The 12277-nt window shown below is 44.2% G+C and overlaps 1 protein-coding gene across 8 annotated transcripts; it reads right to left on the bottom strand.

The window, feature by feature from the left end:
• Nucleotides 1–1207: 1207 nt before the first annotated feature.
• On the bottom strand, nucleotides 1208–12039 carry EEF1AKMT3 (EEF1A lysine methyltransferase 3). Of its 8 annotated transcripts, none has more exons than XM_053295009.1 (5): nucleotides 11378–12039; nucleotides 10542–10750; nucleotides 4245–4356; nucleotides 3938–4051; nucleotides 1208–2703 (listed from the first exon to the last, which is right to left on the bottom strand). In XM_053295009.1, exons 2-5 carry the CDS (start codon nucleotides 10650–10652, stop codon nucleotides 2312–2314), a joined length of 729 nt encoding a protein of 242 aa, XP_053150984.1. In that variant the 5' UTR covers nucleotides 10653–10750; nucleotides 11378–12039; the 3' UTR covers nucleotides 1208–2311. The 8 variants fall into 8 exon arrangements, with proteins under 8 accessions (XP_053150984.1, XP_053150985.1, XP_053150986.1 ...); XM_053295010.1 differs by having other exon boundaries at nucleotides 11515–12039; XM_053295011.1 differs by having other exon boundaries at nucleotides 10557–10750; nucleotides 11378–12038.
• Nucleotides 12040–12277: the final 238 nt, after the last annotated feature.

Raw genomic sequence — 12277 nt, 5'->3', positions numbered from 1 at the left:
CTTGCATTGTACGTCACCAGGTCCTATGGAAGCCGACAAAAGACATTCACTTCTAATTCACCGAAGTAGAGCAGAGAAAGGGGCCGGACCACGGCTTAACCCTAGAGAGAGAAGAATGGCTAGAGTAGCACGCAGTCGCAGATAGCCGTGTTGGTCTGCTTCAAAACATTCCCGTAGAGGGTAGTAGCAGGACCAATCCAAATGCTGTAATACCAAAATAGTATGTCCATGAGTTTTCCAGAACTCTGCTTCCAGCTGGATATTAAGCAAAATAAGGCCAGAGGGGAATAAACAAAATACGGCAGGACAAGAGAGCCTCCCAACCAACCTGTAAGTCTTGAGATTGAGTGCAGCAGACTTTATGCAGTCTTGATTAGCCTCTGCTAGGTGCCAAGAGAGATTTCACTTTGCAGCAAGAACCACTGGGATAAAGACGCAAAAATGGCTGTGTCGTCGTCATTAGTATTATCCAATTAGTACACAAATATCATAGGTAGCCCTATTCAGGATAATACTCTTTTCACTCTCTGATCTGTTTGAGGCTGAAAAGGCCTTAACACAGAATATTCACGTGGAGGAAAGGACAATTATTGGGCAAACTTTCTAAGAGGATATGAATACTGGAAATTGTTCATTCCCTAACCACTGTTTCATGTGCGGTTTCCAGATCACTGCCTTGTCAGGCCCAAGAAAATTGAGCAACCCTACAGTTCCCTTAATTGTTCTTCCCCTTAATTAATATTCAGGACTTTTAAGTAAGTGCTTATATTCCAGCCTTCTTTCTTGGAAAACAGCAAGTCTAGCCCAGTGATTAAAAGCGCGGCTGGGAAACCTCAGGTTCTCAGCTGAACTAAAAATGCACTTGGTGACTTTATGCAAGCCACACTCCCTTCCCCCATTTCCAGGACAACAGCAGCACCAGCCTTCCTTATAGGCTTGTTGTATAGACCAGCAATAATATGCAAAGGTTTTTGACCACTTAGCAAAGCATTATATAAAGATGAAATAGTATTATAAATAGTTGAACTGCAACAACTGACTATCTAACAAAGTGTGAATAGCCACGGCTCAACCGACAGTGATCAGTAAGCAGAACGTTTCCTTCAGCTAACACAGAATGTGGGACTCATTTTATGTTTTCCCATATATCATCCCCAAGATGCAATGCAATTAAGAAGCTAGAAGAATAGTCATACAGACACATGGAGAATGTTACTTGAACAGCTTCTGTAATTAACATGTTAAAATGAAAGCTCACACAGACTATCCACATGCATAGCTTCCTTAAAATATTGAACATACTAAACTGAAGCATATGTCCCTAAAAGTTAAGAACTGGATCACATGTTATGAGATAAAAAAATATGGTGCATAGGCATGTGCAGTTCAGTGTTAAGCCCACTTCTTAAATAACATTTTCTTTGTAGAAACATTATATCCATCATCTAATGGTACAAAAAGTGAATGAAAAAACCCATGTCTCAAAATGTCAGATAAGGCATCATGGTATCTTAATGCACTTGGGCATTGCTTCACTTCACTTGCCTGTGACACACCTGTCTTTTCTGGAGCAAGGATCAGTATTTTAGATAACTTTGGTTTTACAAATTCTGTTAATAGCAGCAAGAAATCCACAGCACCATGCAATGTAGAGCTAGGAACAAACGTCAACCCATCTTCTCTCCAGGATGACTCAGATGCACACTTCCAAGGATAGACAAACTTTAGGGAGGTAGGAAAGGACCTCCTCTTCATATGCCTATTGCAGGGCTGCACAACAACATTCTTCCAGCTGTTTTTGGACTACAATTCCCATAATCCCCAGCCACAGCAACCAAAGGGAGTTGTCCCACATCTGCAGGAGGGCCAAAGTTGGGCAGCCCTCACCTAGTGCTTTTAATAATCCTTTCAACTGGAGAGAAATTCCAGCCAGAAAGATCACACACTGGAGAACTGCACCCACTCCCAAATACTTCCCCAAGCAGAGTTTAAAGCATGGAGGTGGAAACCTAACAGAAGAATGGAGAACTACCGTGGTGGGGATGGGGATTGCCAAATATGAGTAGGGAGCACAATGGAAATGTACATTTGTAAACACTGGGATCTGAAAGGGAAACTGAGTATTTGCTGGACTACATCATTCAAGTGAAGTTACTGGAATGTTGTCACCCACTGCTGGGTAGATAACTAGATAACAACTAGCGCAGATTAGTGGTTTACACATCTAAGGCTTGTGGACTAACAAGCCTCAATTTAAAAAAAGGTAAAGGCAACATTTGTCATTATCTACAGCGAACAGAGAAACTAGTCATCAGATGTTACTTTTGCTGGTCACTTTGTATATGTTAATATTCTCATTCTCATCCCTAAAAGCCAATGTTGAGGTGAAGTGCCTAGGAAGCAGATTTTCGAAGAAAATCATGGCACTATGTTCCTGGCGCATTTTGGAAGACAAGTAGATTGTAGTCTGAGGACCACACAGGTACTGGAGTGTCCTTATCAACAAGGGATAAGTGTCCTTGAGATAGACAATATCTGCACCCAAGATGAAGTCAAAGTTGTTAGGAAACTCCTTGTGGTTCAGACCCCATGACAGAGCACAAACTCTAGTGCGTGCCACGCATTCCACAGGCAAATTCCTGTGGACATTCTCCTCTATCTGCTTCAAGGCTACAGGAAGATCTGTAATGGTCACATCTCCACCTGGAAGGAGGGAAAACTTGGAGTGAGACACCCAGCAGCAGAACAACGTCTTGCAGTACTGTATTTATTACTCAAAAGCAACTAGCTAGTCTTGTGGACTAGCAGGGTCTTTGCTAAGCAGGGTCTGCCCTGGTTTGCATTTGAATGGGAGACTACATGTGAGCACTGTAAGATATTTCCCTCGGGAGGGGGCTGCTCTAGGAAGAGCATCTGCATGCTTGCATGCAGAAGTTCCAAGTTCCCTCCCTGGCATTTCCAAGAAAGGGCTGAGAGAAACGCCAGCCTGCAATCTTGGAGAAGCTGCTGCCAGTCTGTGTAGACAGTACTGAGCTAGATGGGCCAATGGTCTGACTTGGTAGAAGGCAGCTTCCTATGTTCCTACATTCTTAGCCATTCTGAACCCCTGATCTTTAAAAGGTTGTTTTGTTGACAGTGGCAAGACTAGCTTATTATCTTTCTGAGAAGGAAGGAATCATACTTTGTTCATTGTGATAAAATGTTTAATCATGCGTAAAACAAACTTGCTTCAAACTATGATTTTACATTCTGGTTTGCAGCCAACTCTGAACCACAGTTTAGGTATACAGATGTAACACTTCGTCATGGTTATGTCTTCACAGGGCCATTAGGTACAATCAAAAGGAGTTAGACTCACTCCTGCCCCATGGAAATAAGTGGTGCTTGGATTTTTAACCTGTGCTTTGTACATCCCACTGATTTCAGTAGGGTATCGGCATGCTCTGCTTTCTCTGGATTACATCCACTGGTAGGAAAACAAGCCTCCAGGACTATGAGCTTAGAAACCTGGTCTCTTTAAAAAGAGTGACTCAAACAAATCTGGGACTCTCTGGAATGCAGTACTTTGATCTGGCTACAGGATTCCATGAAAATAGCTTTGAATAGCTTTGAATGAATATTTCCATGAAAATAGCTTTGAATTGAATTTTCAGACTCTTAAGCAAGACCATAAAATGTTAAGCTTCATCAACTAGATTTCCCCCCAAGAATTAGCCTGGATGTAGCCTCATTTCATGTTTTATACCAGATCTGCATCACTTTAACAATGATGAAACTGATTGCCAGGACATTTGGAAAAGGAAGCACTTTTTCACACAGAAATTCTCTGCCATGGGATATGGTGATGGCCACCAGCTTGGATGGCTTTAAAAGGTGCTTAGACAACTTTGTGGAGGACACGTCTATCAATAGCTACTAGTTGATAGCTATAAGCTACCTTCAGATTTAGAGTCAAGTGGCCTCTGAATACTAGTTGTAGGGGAGGAACAGCAGGAGAGGGAGCATGCCTTCTTTTCCTGGTTGGGGCTTCCAAGAGGCATCTGGTGGGCTACTGTAAGAAACAAGATGCTGAGCTAGACAGGCCTTGAACATGAACCAGGAAGGCTCTTGTGTTCTTAATGGTCCATATTTCAGAGTCCCTGCAATAGTTAGTAATTTAGGACTACTGAAGCAAGTGCTTAATTAAACAAAGAAAAGAAAACCTGGATGCCAGTTGATGCTGTTGCACAAGTGATTCTACATACCAAGGAGGGCAGCAAGGATGCCCACAATGCCAGTTCCAGCACCCAACTCTATAACCTTCTTGCCCCAGAAGTTCAGCTTCTGTGCCTCAAAATAATCACAGAGAGCCAGAGCCTTAAACAGAGAGAAGAGAGAATTGGTTATTAGCAGAGTTCTTGCTATTCCCCCCCCCCCATCTGTGTGGAATCAGTTTGTTCTGGGCAGCAGTATCAAGGCAGTGTGTGCACACACATGCATTCAGAGTGGGAACTTCCTGATTAAACCTGAGTGGGATCAAAAATTAACTGAGCAGACATCAAAAAACGTGTGAGCGCATGTGCACGCCTTAGAGGGAACACTGGTTAGTAGAATGAATGAAATGACCTAAACAATACATTCAACCATTATTATTATTGTTATTATCATCATCATTTTATATCCCGCTCTTCCTCCAAGGAGCCCAGAGCGGTGTACTACATACTTGGGTTTCTCCTCACAACAACCCTGTGAAGTAGGTTAGGCTGAGAGAGAAGTGACTGGCCCAGAGTCACCCAGCTAGTATCATGGCTGAATGGGGATTTGAACTCGGGTCTCCCCAGTCCAGCACTCTAACCACTACACCACGGTGGCTCCTGAAACTCACTGAGTGACTCTGGGCCAGTCATGTATCTCTCAGCCTCACTTACCTCACAGGGTTGTTGCAAGGATAAAGATAACCATGTACTCCTTGGAGGAAGGCCCCTTGGAGGAAGAGCGGGATATAAATGTAAAAATAAATAAATAAATAAATAAATACATCAGTAGACAAGGATGACAAAGTCCTTCGTGTTTCAGAACATCTTTAACAGTCTAGCTGTTGTACAAAGGCCTATTACTGGGGGAACTCTGCAAGATCATCTGAAGCAAAGGATATTTATTGTTCTCACAAAATGGATTCTTGGACTAAGTAAAAGCTGCTGTTGCTATAAAAGAAGAGGTAAAATGCAAGAGCAAAAGGACCTTTATAGACCCAGTCCCCTCCACATATGTCAGCCTCTAAAGAGGGGACCAGAAACCCCCTTTTAAGGAAACTGAATAATACTTTCCATTGTATTCCACAACAATCACCTGCATTTGCATGCACAATATTTTCATATCTCACTGCCTCCCATATGCCACATCTTTTAAATATCTTTCATCCAACCCTTACTCTTCCTTGTATTAATTCCCCTTTCTAGCTCAATCATAAATAGGCCCTTCTACAAAAGCCTATTGCTCCCAAGAAAGCCAGCATTTTCTGCAGGTGTACTTATATAATGTCTGCCCAGTTGGCAAGCACCTCAAATGGCAACCAGAAACTTGGTTTGACACTCAGTCAGGTTCCTTATTGTACACAATTCCTGCACTACTACTACTACTACTATTTTTTTTACATTTATATCCTGCTCTTCCTCCAAGGAGCCCAGAGCGGTGTACTACGTACTTAAGTTTCTCCTCACAACAACCCTGTGAAGTAGGTTAGGCTGAGAGAGAAGTGACTGGCCCAGAGTCACCCAGCAAGTCTCACGGCTGAATGGGGATTTGAACTCGGATCTCCCCGGCCCTAGTCTAGCACTCTAACCACTACACTACGCTGCTCTATCTACACCACACTAGGCTACAAAACCCAGATTTATCTCAAGTGATCCCATCCCAGCTCATACCGAGAGGGTAAAGGATATTTTTAAAAGGAAAGAAACTACTCACACTAAGGATACAGCTATGTTCCAGATTTACCTCATCCTGGATTTTTCTTAGGAATGTCAGTGCTATCATATTGCTACATTTACTATGTGTTTAACCAGAGTGTCTCATGCCATATTTCCCATATACTCAATGCATGCAAGCTATTTAACAAACCTTGCACAAGTTTACCCCAATATGCCTTACTTTAATATGCCATCTTTCTCAACTTTCTTGCTTCAAGATCTCCCCCTCTCCACACATTTCTACCACCACCGATCATTATCCAAGTTACCTATATTCAACACTTTCATAGCTTTCCTTCACACCCCTCAGATTACACCACCACACCACTGTTTTCGATACCCCCCCCCAAATTTTGAGATTTTAAGTACTTCTGTATTGCTTTAAAAAACTCATTTAAATTAGATAGGAGGTGAGAGTACCTGCAGCCATGGTTATTTAGCAATAGCACTTACATTTATATACCGCTTTATAGCCGGAGCTCTCTAAGGGGTTTACAATGATTTAGCATATTGCCCCCAACATTCTGGGTACTCATTTTACCGACCTCGGAAGGATGGAAGGCTGAGTCAACCTTGAGCCCCTGGTCAGGATCAAACTTGTAACCTTCTGGTTACAGGGCAGCAGTTTTACCACTGTGCCACCAGGGGCTCAGTGAATATTTAGAATATTATATTAAATATTAAATATATTAAATATAAATATTAGTATTTAGAATATTTATACACCACATCTTAATATAAAAGCTTCACAAACCAGTTCATGCATCAAAAGGAATGAGAAAATTGTGAGCCACTTTGGGATAGAGAAGTATCTAAAAAGAAACAAAGTGAGAAGAAACAACCACTGGGTGGGAGGAATATGCTGCGCTGAATAGGAACAATTGCTCTCTCCCTACTAAATATGAGGGCTACTATTTCCAATTTAGGTCCCTCTTTGCAAAAGAGCCTACAGTACGAGCCCAGCCGCTCAACAACTTTGGGGATGGGTGCTCTATGTCCTGGATTCACTAGAAGCCACTGAAGCCACTAGCAGGACCAACTTAGTGTGGAGTTGAAGAACTACATTAGCTTTGTCCTCCAAGTCATGTCTTTGTTTAAGGCTGTTATTGTAATTTTTTTTTGTTTTGCAATATTTCATGAAGTGTTGTAAGCTACCTTAAGTACCAACCGTTGGTAGGAAGGTGGAGTATATAAATATTTTAAATAAAGTTCTGGCAAGGAGGAGTCTCCCCACAAGTTAGTTAAGAGGAACGAACAGAGAGATGGGGGTATAAGCAATGGGTTAAATTTATTTAAGATGTGTTAAACAGCTCAGCTGGTTTAAAGATCATTACTTGCATAGAACATAGGGAATATATGGAGTGAAATAAATTCAAACCAACTACTTGGAGGATTTGAACCTTTGGTAAGATCAACAATCTACAAAAAACCAGCCAACCATACGATATAAATTTCAAATCGTTGGTTCCATCTAGGTCAACAGGTTGTTTAAGATGTTATTATTTATTTGATTATCTCAGGCCGGGCAAGTTCTTCTCGCTCTCTCCCAAATCCCAGCCCAGCTCCGCTCCAGAGAGTGTCTCCAACTCCACTCGGGCTCACCGCTTCCCAGACCGGGGCAGCTACACCCAGCCGCGCGCCGTGGTGCTGGGTAATGCTCAGCTCGTGCCCACAGAGCCGGTAGCGAGTCTCCACCGGGAAGGCATCAGCGAAAAGCCCGAGCTCCTGCGGGAACACCGATTCCAGCCCCACGTCACCAGCTACACTGGGCGCCGCCATCTTACCGGAAAAGCAACATTTGCTTGGGTTCCGTCGGGAGTGGGATGGATGGGGCTGGCGTAGAGAGAGAGGACTTCTTTCCCCGCTCCGAGTAGCAGCACTAATTTACCCTGCCCCTCGACGAGCCCTGCCCGGTACATCTGAGCATGCTCATAAGCATGCGAGCATGCTCAGTACGGTCACCCCAAACGAAGCCCCCTTTTTTCCCCCTGCTCCTCTCAGATTTTCAATCCTGCTTAAAATATCAAAGAAAGGAAACCCATGTTCTGTAGAAAACATCAGATGTGGTTGTATATGTAATTTTGTAATAAATTATTCTGAAACATGAAAAAAGAATGACTCAGTGCATCCAGATGTGAATTTCTGTGAAATTTCTGGAGAACTGGCAAGAAGAGAGCATGCTCAGTCTCTCCAGTTGAAGCCAGTGCCCTAACCCTGAAGGTCAATCTAACGGAAACGCTTACATCTTGAGTGCTGGCAAGAATGCTCACTCTCTCTGAAACCTGTCAGGAGCTCTTACGCTTGTTCAGAACTTCAGAACTAGTAAAGAGACTTGTGTGCTCCACAGTCTTGCAATTAGTCAACATCAGCATTAGTAAAGAGACTTGTCCCAAGCAGAACTTATTGGACACATTTTCAGCTATTGGAGGTTTTGTTATTAACACTGGTAACATTTAGTAATCTGGACATTGTCTGAAAACGTTTCGTGCTTCAGGAACATGGGCAAAGTTAACCAATTGTGCAGCTTTGCTAATGCCCCAATCAGTTTCCAGGGATCATGCTTCCACTCCTAGGCTGAGACCAGCGTATCCCACTCCCCCCTCCCTTTACGTCTCCAATTGATGTGTTTAGAAAACCAAAGAAACTCCATGTTTACCCAGAATACCTCATTCTAACTTAAAGTAACCCCAGCCCAGCTCAGGCACATCACGGCCTCTCATGATCAACGTCGTTATCTCTCTCCACTAAATTGTATCTAAGAAACTTGGTTCTCACAAGGTTCTTACTGTTCTTTGCTGACAGTTAAGAAAACAGGATGTAACCAAATAAGGAGTAATCACCAGAAGAACATTGAATCATTCGCATGCGTACTAGATACTTAGTCCACCATTTTGTTGTCACGTATACTGACAACAAAATGGGTGTCAGCATCATTCAGATTGTTTGTATAAATGTGAGATGCACCTGTAACCAAACGGTAATCAGTTTCAGAGCGTAAGCCTACTGATTACCTATTGCTAAAGCTGCAGTAGCAATAAAAAGCCTCTAAAAGATTCCCACTGAGTCTGTTTGATTGGCTAAAAGGCGGACCCAGGGACGAACCGAATTCACATCACAATGGGTGCTATTTTCTGGAGGACTGTCTGTGTTCCACCAACCCCACAGATTGTAGCAGATTGCACTGCCCCCAACAGATTTTTTGGACACAGGTTCAGCTATTAGAGGTGTAGTTGCAACTACCCCACAGATCTCAACCAGGCAGGCTTTTCTGATGGGTCTGCATCTCTGATGCAGTAGGCTGTCAGTTTTCCCTGTCCCTGTCAGACTGCACCAACCGGGCAGGCTTTTATGATGGGTTCACATTTCTGATGCAGGAGACTGTCCGTTATCGCTGTCCCTCTCAGATTGCACTCTAAACACACTAGCGTGTCATAAAACCCTGCCGGGCAGGGCACATGGAGGGGCAGGGTAAAGTGCTGCTACACAGGGCCATGGCCTCGAGAAGCCATTGGATTGTGGAGGTGCTATTAGAATGGCAAGGGCGGAACTCCTCACACTGCTCTCTCTGTGGATCGGCTTGGTGCTGGTCCTCCTTGATGTCCCTGAGCGAGGAACTTTATACCAGGACCGTACGCTTTTACTACGGGTTGATTTAAACCAGAATAACTATCATCTTCTAGTTCTGTAGTTGAGATCACTCAATGAGGACCAAAAAGCGTCTACTTTTTTCTTGCTCTAGCCACCCTGATTGCAATAGTGTCTTAAAAGAACCGAGCCATTCATGGCCCCTTGTAAGCAACCAATTGAACATAACAGCCCTGCAGGATCAGGCCGAAGGCCCATCTAGACCAGCATCCTGTTTCGCACAGTGGCCCACCAAATCCCTTTGGGAAGCCCAGAAGCAAGTGCTGACGGCATGCCCTCTCCTGCTGTTACTCCTCTGCAACCGGTATTTAGAGGCCTATAGCCCTCAGACTAGTAGCCACTGATAGACCTGTCCTCCATAAATTTACCGACACCTCTTAAAGCCATCCAGGTTGTTGGCTGTCACCACATCTTGTGGCAGAGAATTCCATAGGTTAATTATGTGTTGTGTGAAAAAGTACTTCATTTTGTTGGTCCTAAATTTCTTGGCAATCACCAGATTCATGGGATGACCCCTGGTTCTATGTTATGTGAGGGGAGGGGGGATTTCTATCAACTTTCTCCACACTATGCATGATTTTATAGACCTCTGCCATGTCTCTCCTCAGTCATCTTTTCCCCCTAAACTAAAAAACCACAGGTGTTGTAGCCTTACCTCGTAACGAAGATGCCCTAGGCTTCTGATCATCTTGGTTGCCCTCTTCTGCACCTTCTCCAGTTCTACAATATTACGATTTGGTGACCAGAACTGTACTGTACAGTGCTCCAAATGTGACTGCACCATAGTATTGTATAAGGGTATTATAATATTAGCAGTTTTATTTTCAGTCCCCTTCCTAATGATTCCAAGCATGGAACTGGCCTTTTCCACAGCTGAGTCATTCACCCCTGGCCCCTGTCCTGCACACATTTATTTATTTATTAAATGTATACCCCGCCCAAACTTACATCTCTCAAACTTACATTCCCCACAGATGTTCCACAGAGGCAGCAGGCCACAGTCCCACAGGGGAAGCAAGGAGCAGGCAGGTAGCAGCAGAAGGAGCAAGCAGCACACATGCACAGGCTGTCACCCTGGGCAGCACTGAATGGGGAGTAGGTGGTCTCTTCCTTTCTTCTACTGGGCTTCTTCCTTTCCTCTGCTGGGCTTCCTTATACTGGAGGAGCAGGATAAATGTTTTAAATATTTACTCAGAAGTAATTACTTCTGTGTTCAATAAGGCTTGCTGGTAAGTGCGCATGATAGTGTGCGGTTAGTCATAACTAAAGTGTATTACAGAGTTACTCATAATCCTAATTCTAAGAAAAAGAAAAGAAAAAATAGACCCAAAAGAAAACCAGAACATTCTTTTTTAAATACAGAACATTCTGCAGCCGCCAGCTTGGTTGGCGACTACCCAGGAGCGGGCCTTCTCCGTTGCTGCCCCTGAACTTTGGAATGCACATGTGCTCCCTCTTGAAATAAGAGCCTCCCCATCTCTGGCAATTTTTTAAAAGACACCAAAGACATATTTATTCACCCAAGCTTTTAAATTAGATTTTTAGTTTTAATATGTTAATGTTGGGTTTTTAAATGATTTTAATGTTTAAATGATTTTAATTGTTTAATTGATTTAATGTTTAAATGTTTTTAACTGTAAACCGCCCAGAGACGCAGGTTGTGGGCAGTATAAAAATATGCTAAATAAATAATACTAGCTTCACCTGCGCAGAGCACCTGTGCGCTAGTACTTGATTGCTCCCCCCACCACAGCCCCTCTCCCCTCAGAGATCTCTCCCCTCACCTGAGCCGCATTCCTGCTCCTGCTCCTCCACCCTGTTGCTTCCATCCCCCTCATTCCTCTTGGTCACAACTGCAGCGTTGCTGGCACCTATTGGCCAAGCTGCAGCCCCCTATCCCCAGAGAGCTCCACACACTCACCCAAGCCCCACTCCTGCTCCTCCCCACAGGAGCAGCAGCAGTTGACCGGGCCCTTCCTTGCTGCTGCCACTCCCATGGCTGCTCGTTCCTCTCAGGCCACTGATAGGCTGGGCCTGACCCTTGCCTGCCTCCCTCCCTCCGTCAATGGCCTCGGTAGCCCCAAACAGCAGCAGTGGTTGACTGGGCCCTTCCTTGCTGCCGCCGCCATGGCCACTAGTTCCCCTCAGGCCGCTGACAGGCTCGGGCCCATCCCTCGCCCTTCCTTCTTTCTCTACCCCTCTTCCTTTCTCTCTCTTTCTCTCTCCTCCACTTGCTTCCCCCCACATCTGTCTTCCCCTCCCTCCCTGAATTAACAGATCTTGTTCATCTTGTTTCCTCATCTAATTCACACAACGGCAGCCTCCTTCTCCTGAAGGGGCTCTTTCCTCCCTCACGACCCCTCTCCTCACAGACCCCTGCCCACTATCCTTTGCTATATATAGATTCCTCTCCTCTATAGTCAAGAACATCTTCCGACCAGTAACAGTTGCATTCCAACTGTCCCTAACCATCCCAGGCTCCTCTTCCTCCCTATCTGCATGTGGAATCCCCACTGCCCAATCAGGTGCTTTTGCTCACGAACTCTCGTGAGAGCTGCCATGCACGGGATTAGCCACGGGTATGCCTTAGAGAATTAAATATATAATGTTAGCAATTAGTCGGAATATAGGAAACTGAATACTCCTGCATTCTACAATGTCTAAAACGGATGGGGCAGCAAATG

Source organism: Hemicordylus capensis, chromosome 2 (genome assembly GCF_027244095.1).
Source record: "Hemicordylus capensis ecotype Gifberg chromosome 2, rHemCap1.1.pri, whole genome shotgun sequence".
Classification (NCBI taxonomy): domain Eukaryota; kingdom Metazoa; phylum Chordata; class Lepidosauria; order Squamata; family Cordylidae; genus Hemicordylus; species Hemicordylus capensis.
The sequence above is the reverse complement of the archived record's forward strand: the minus strand, read 5'-3'. Positions and strand labels throughout refer to the sequence as shown.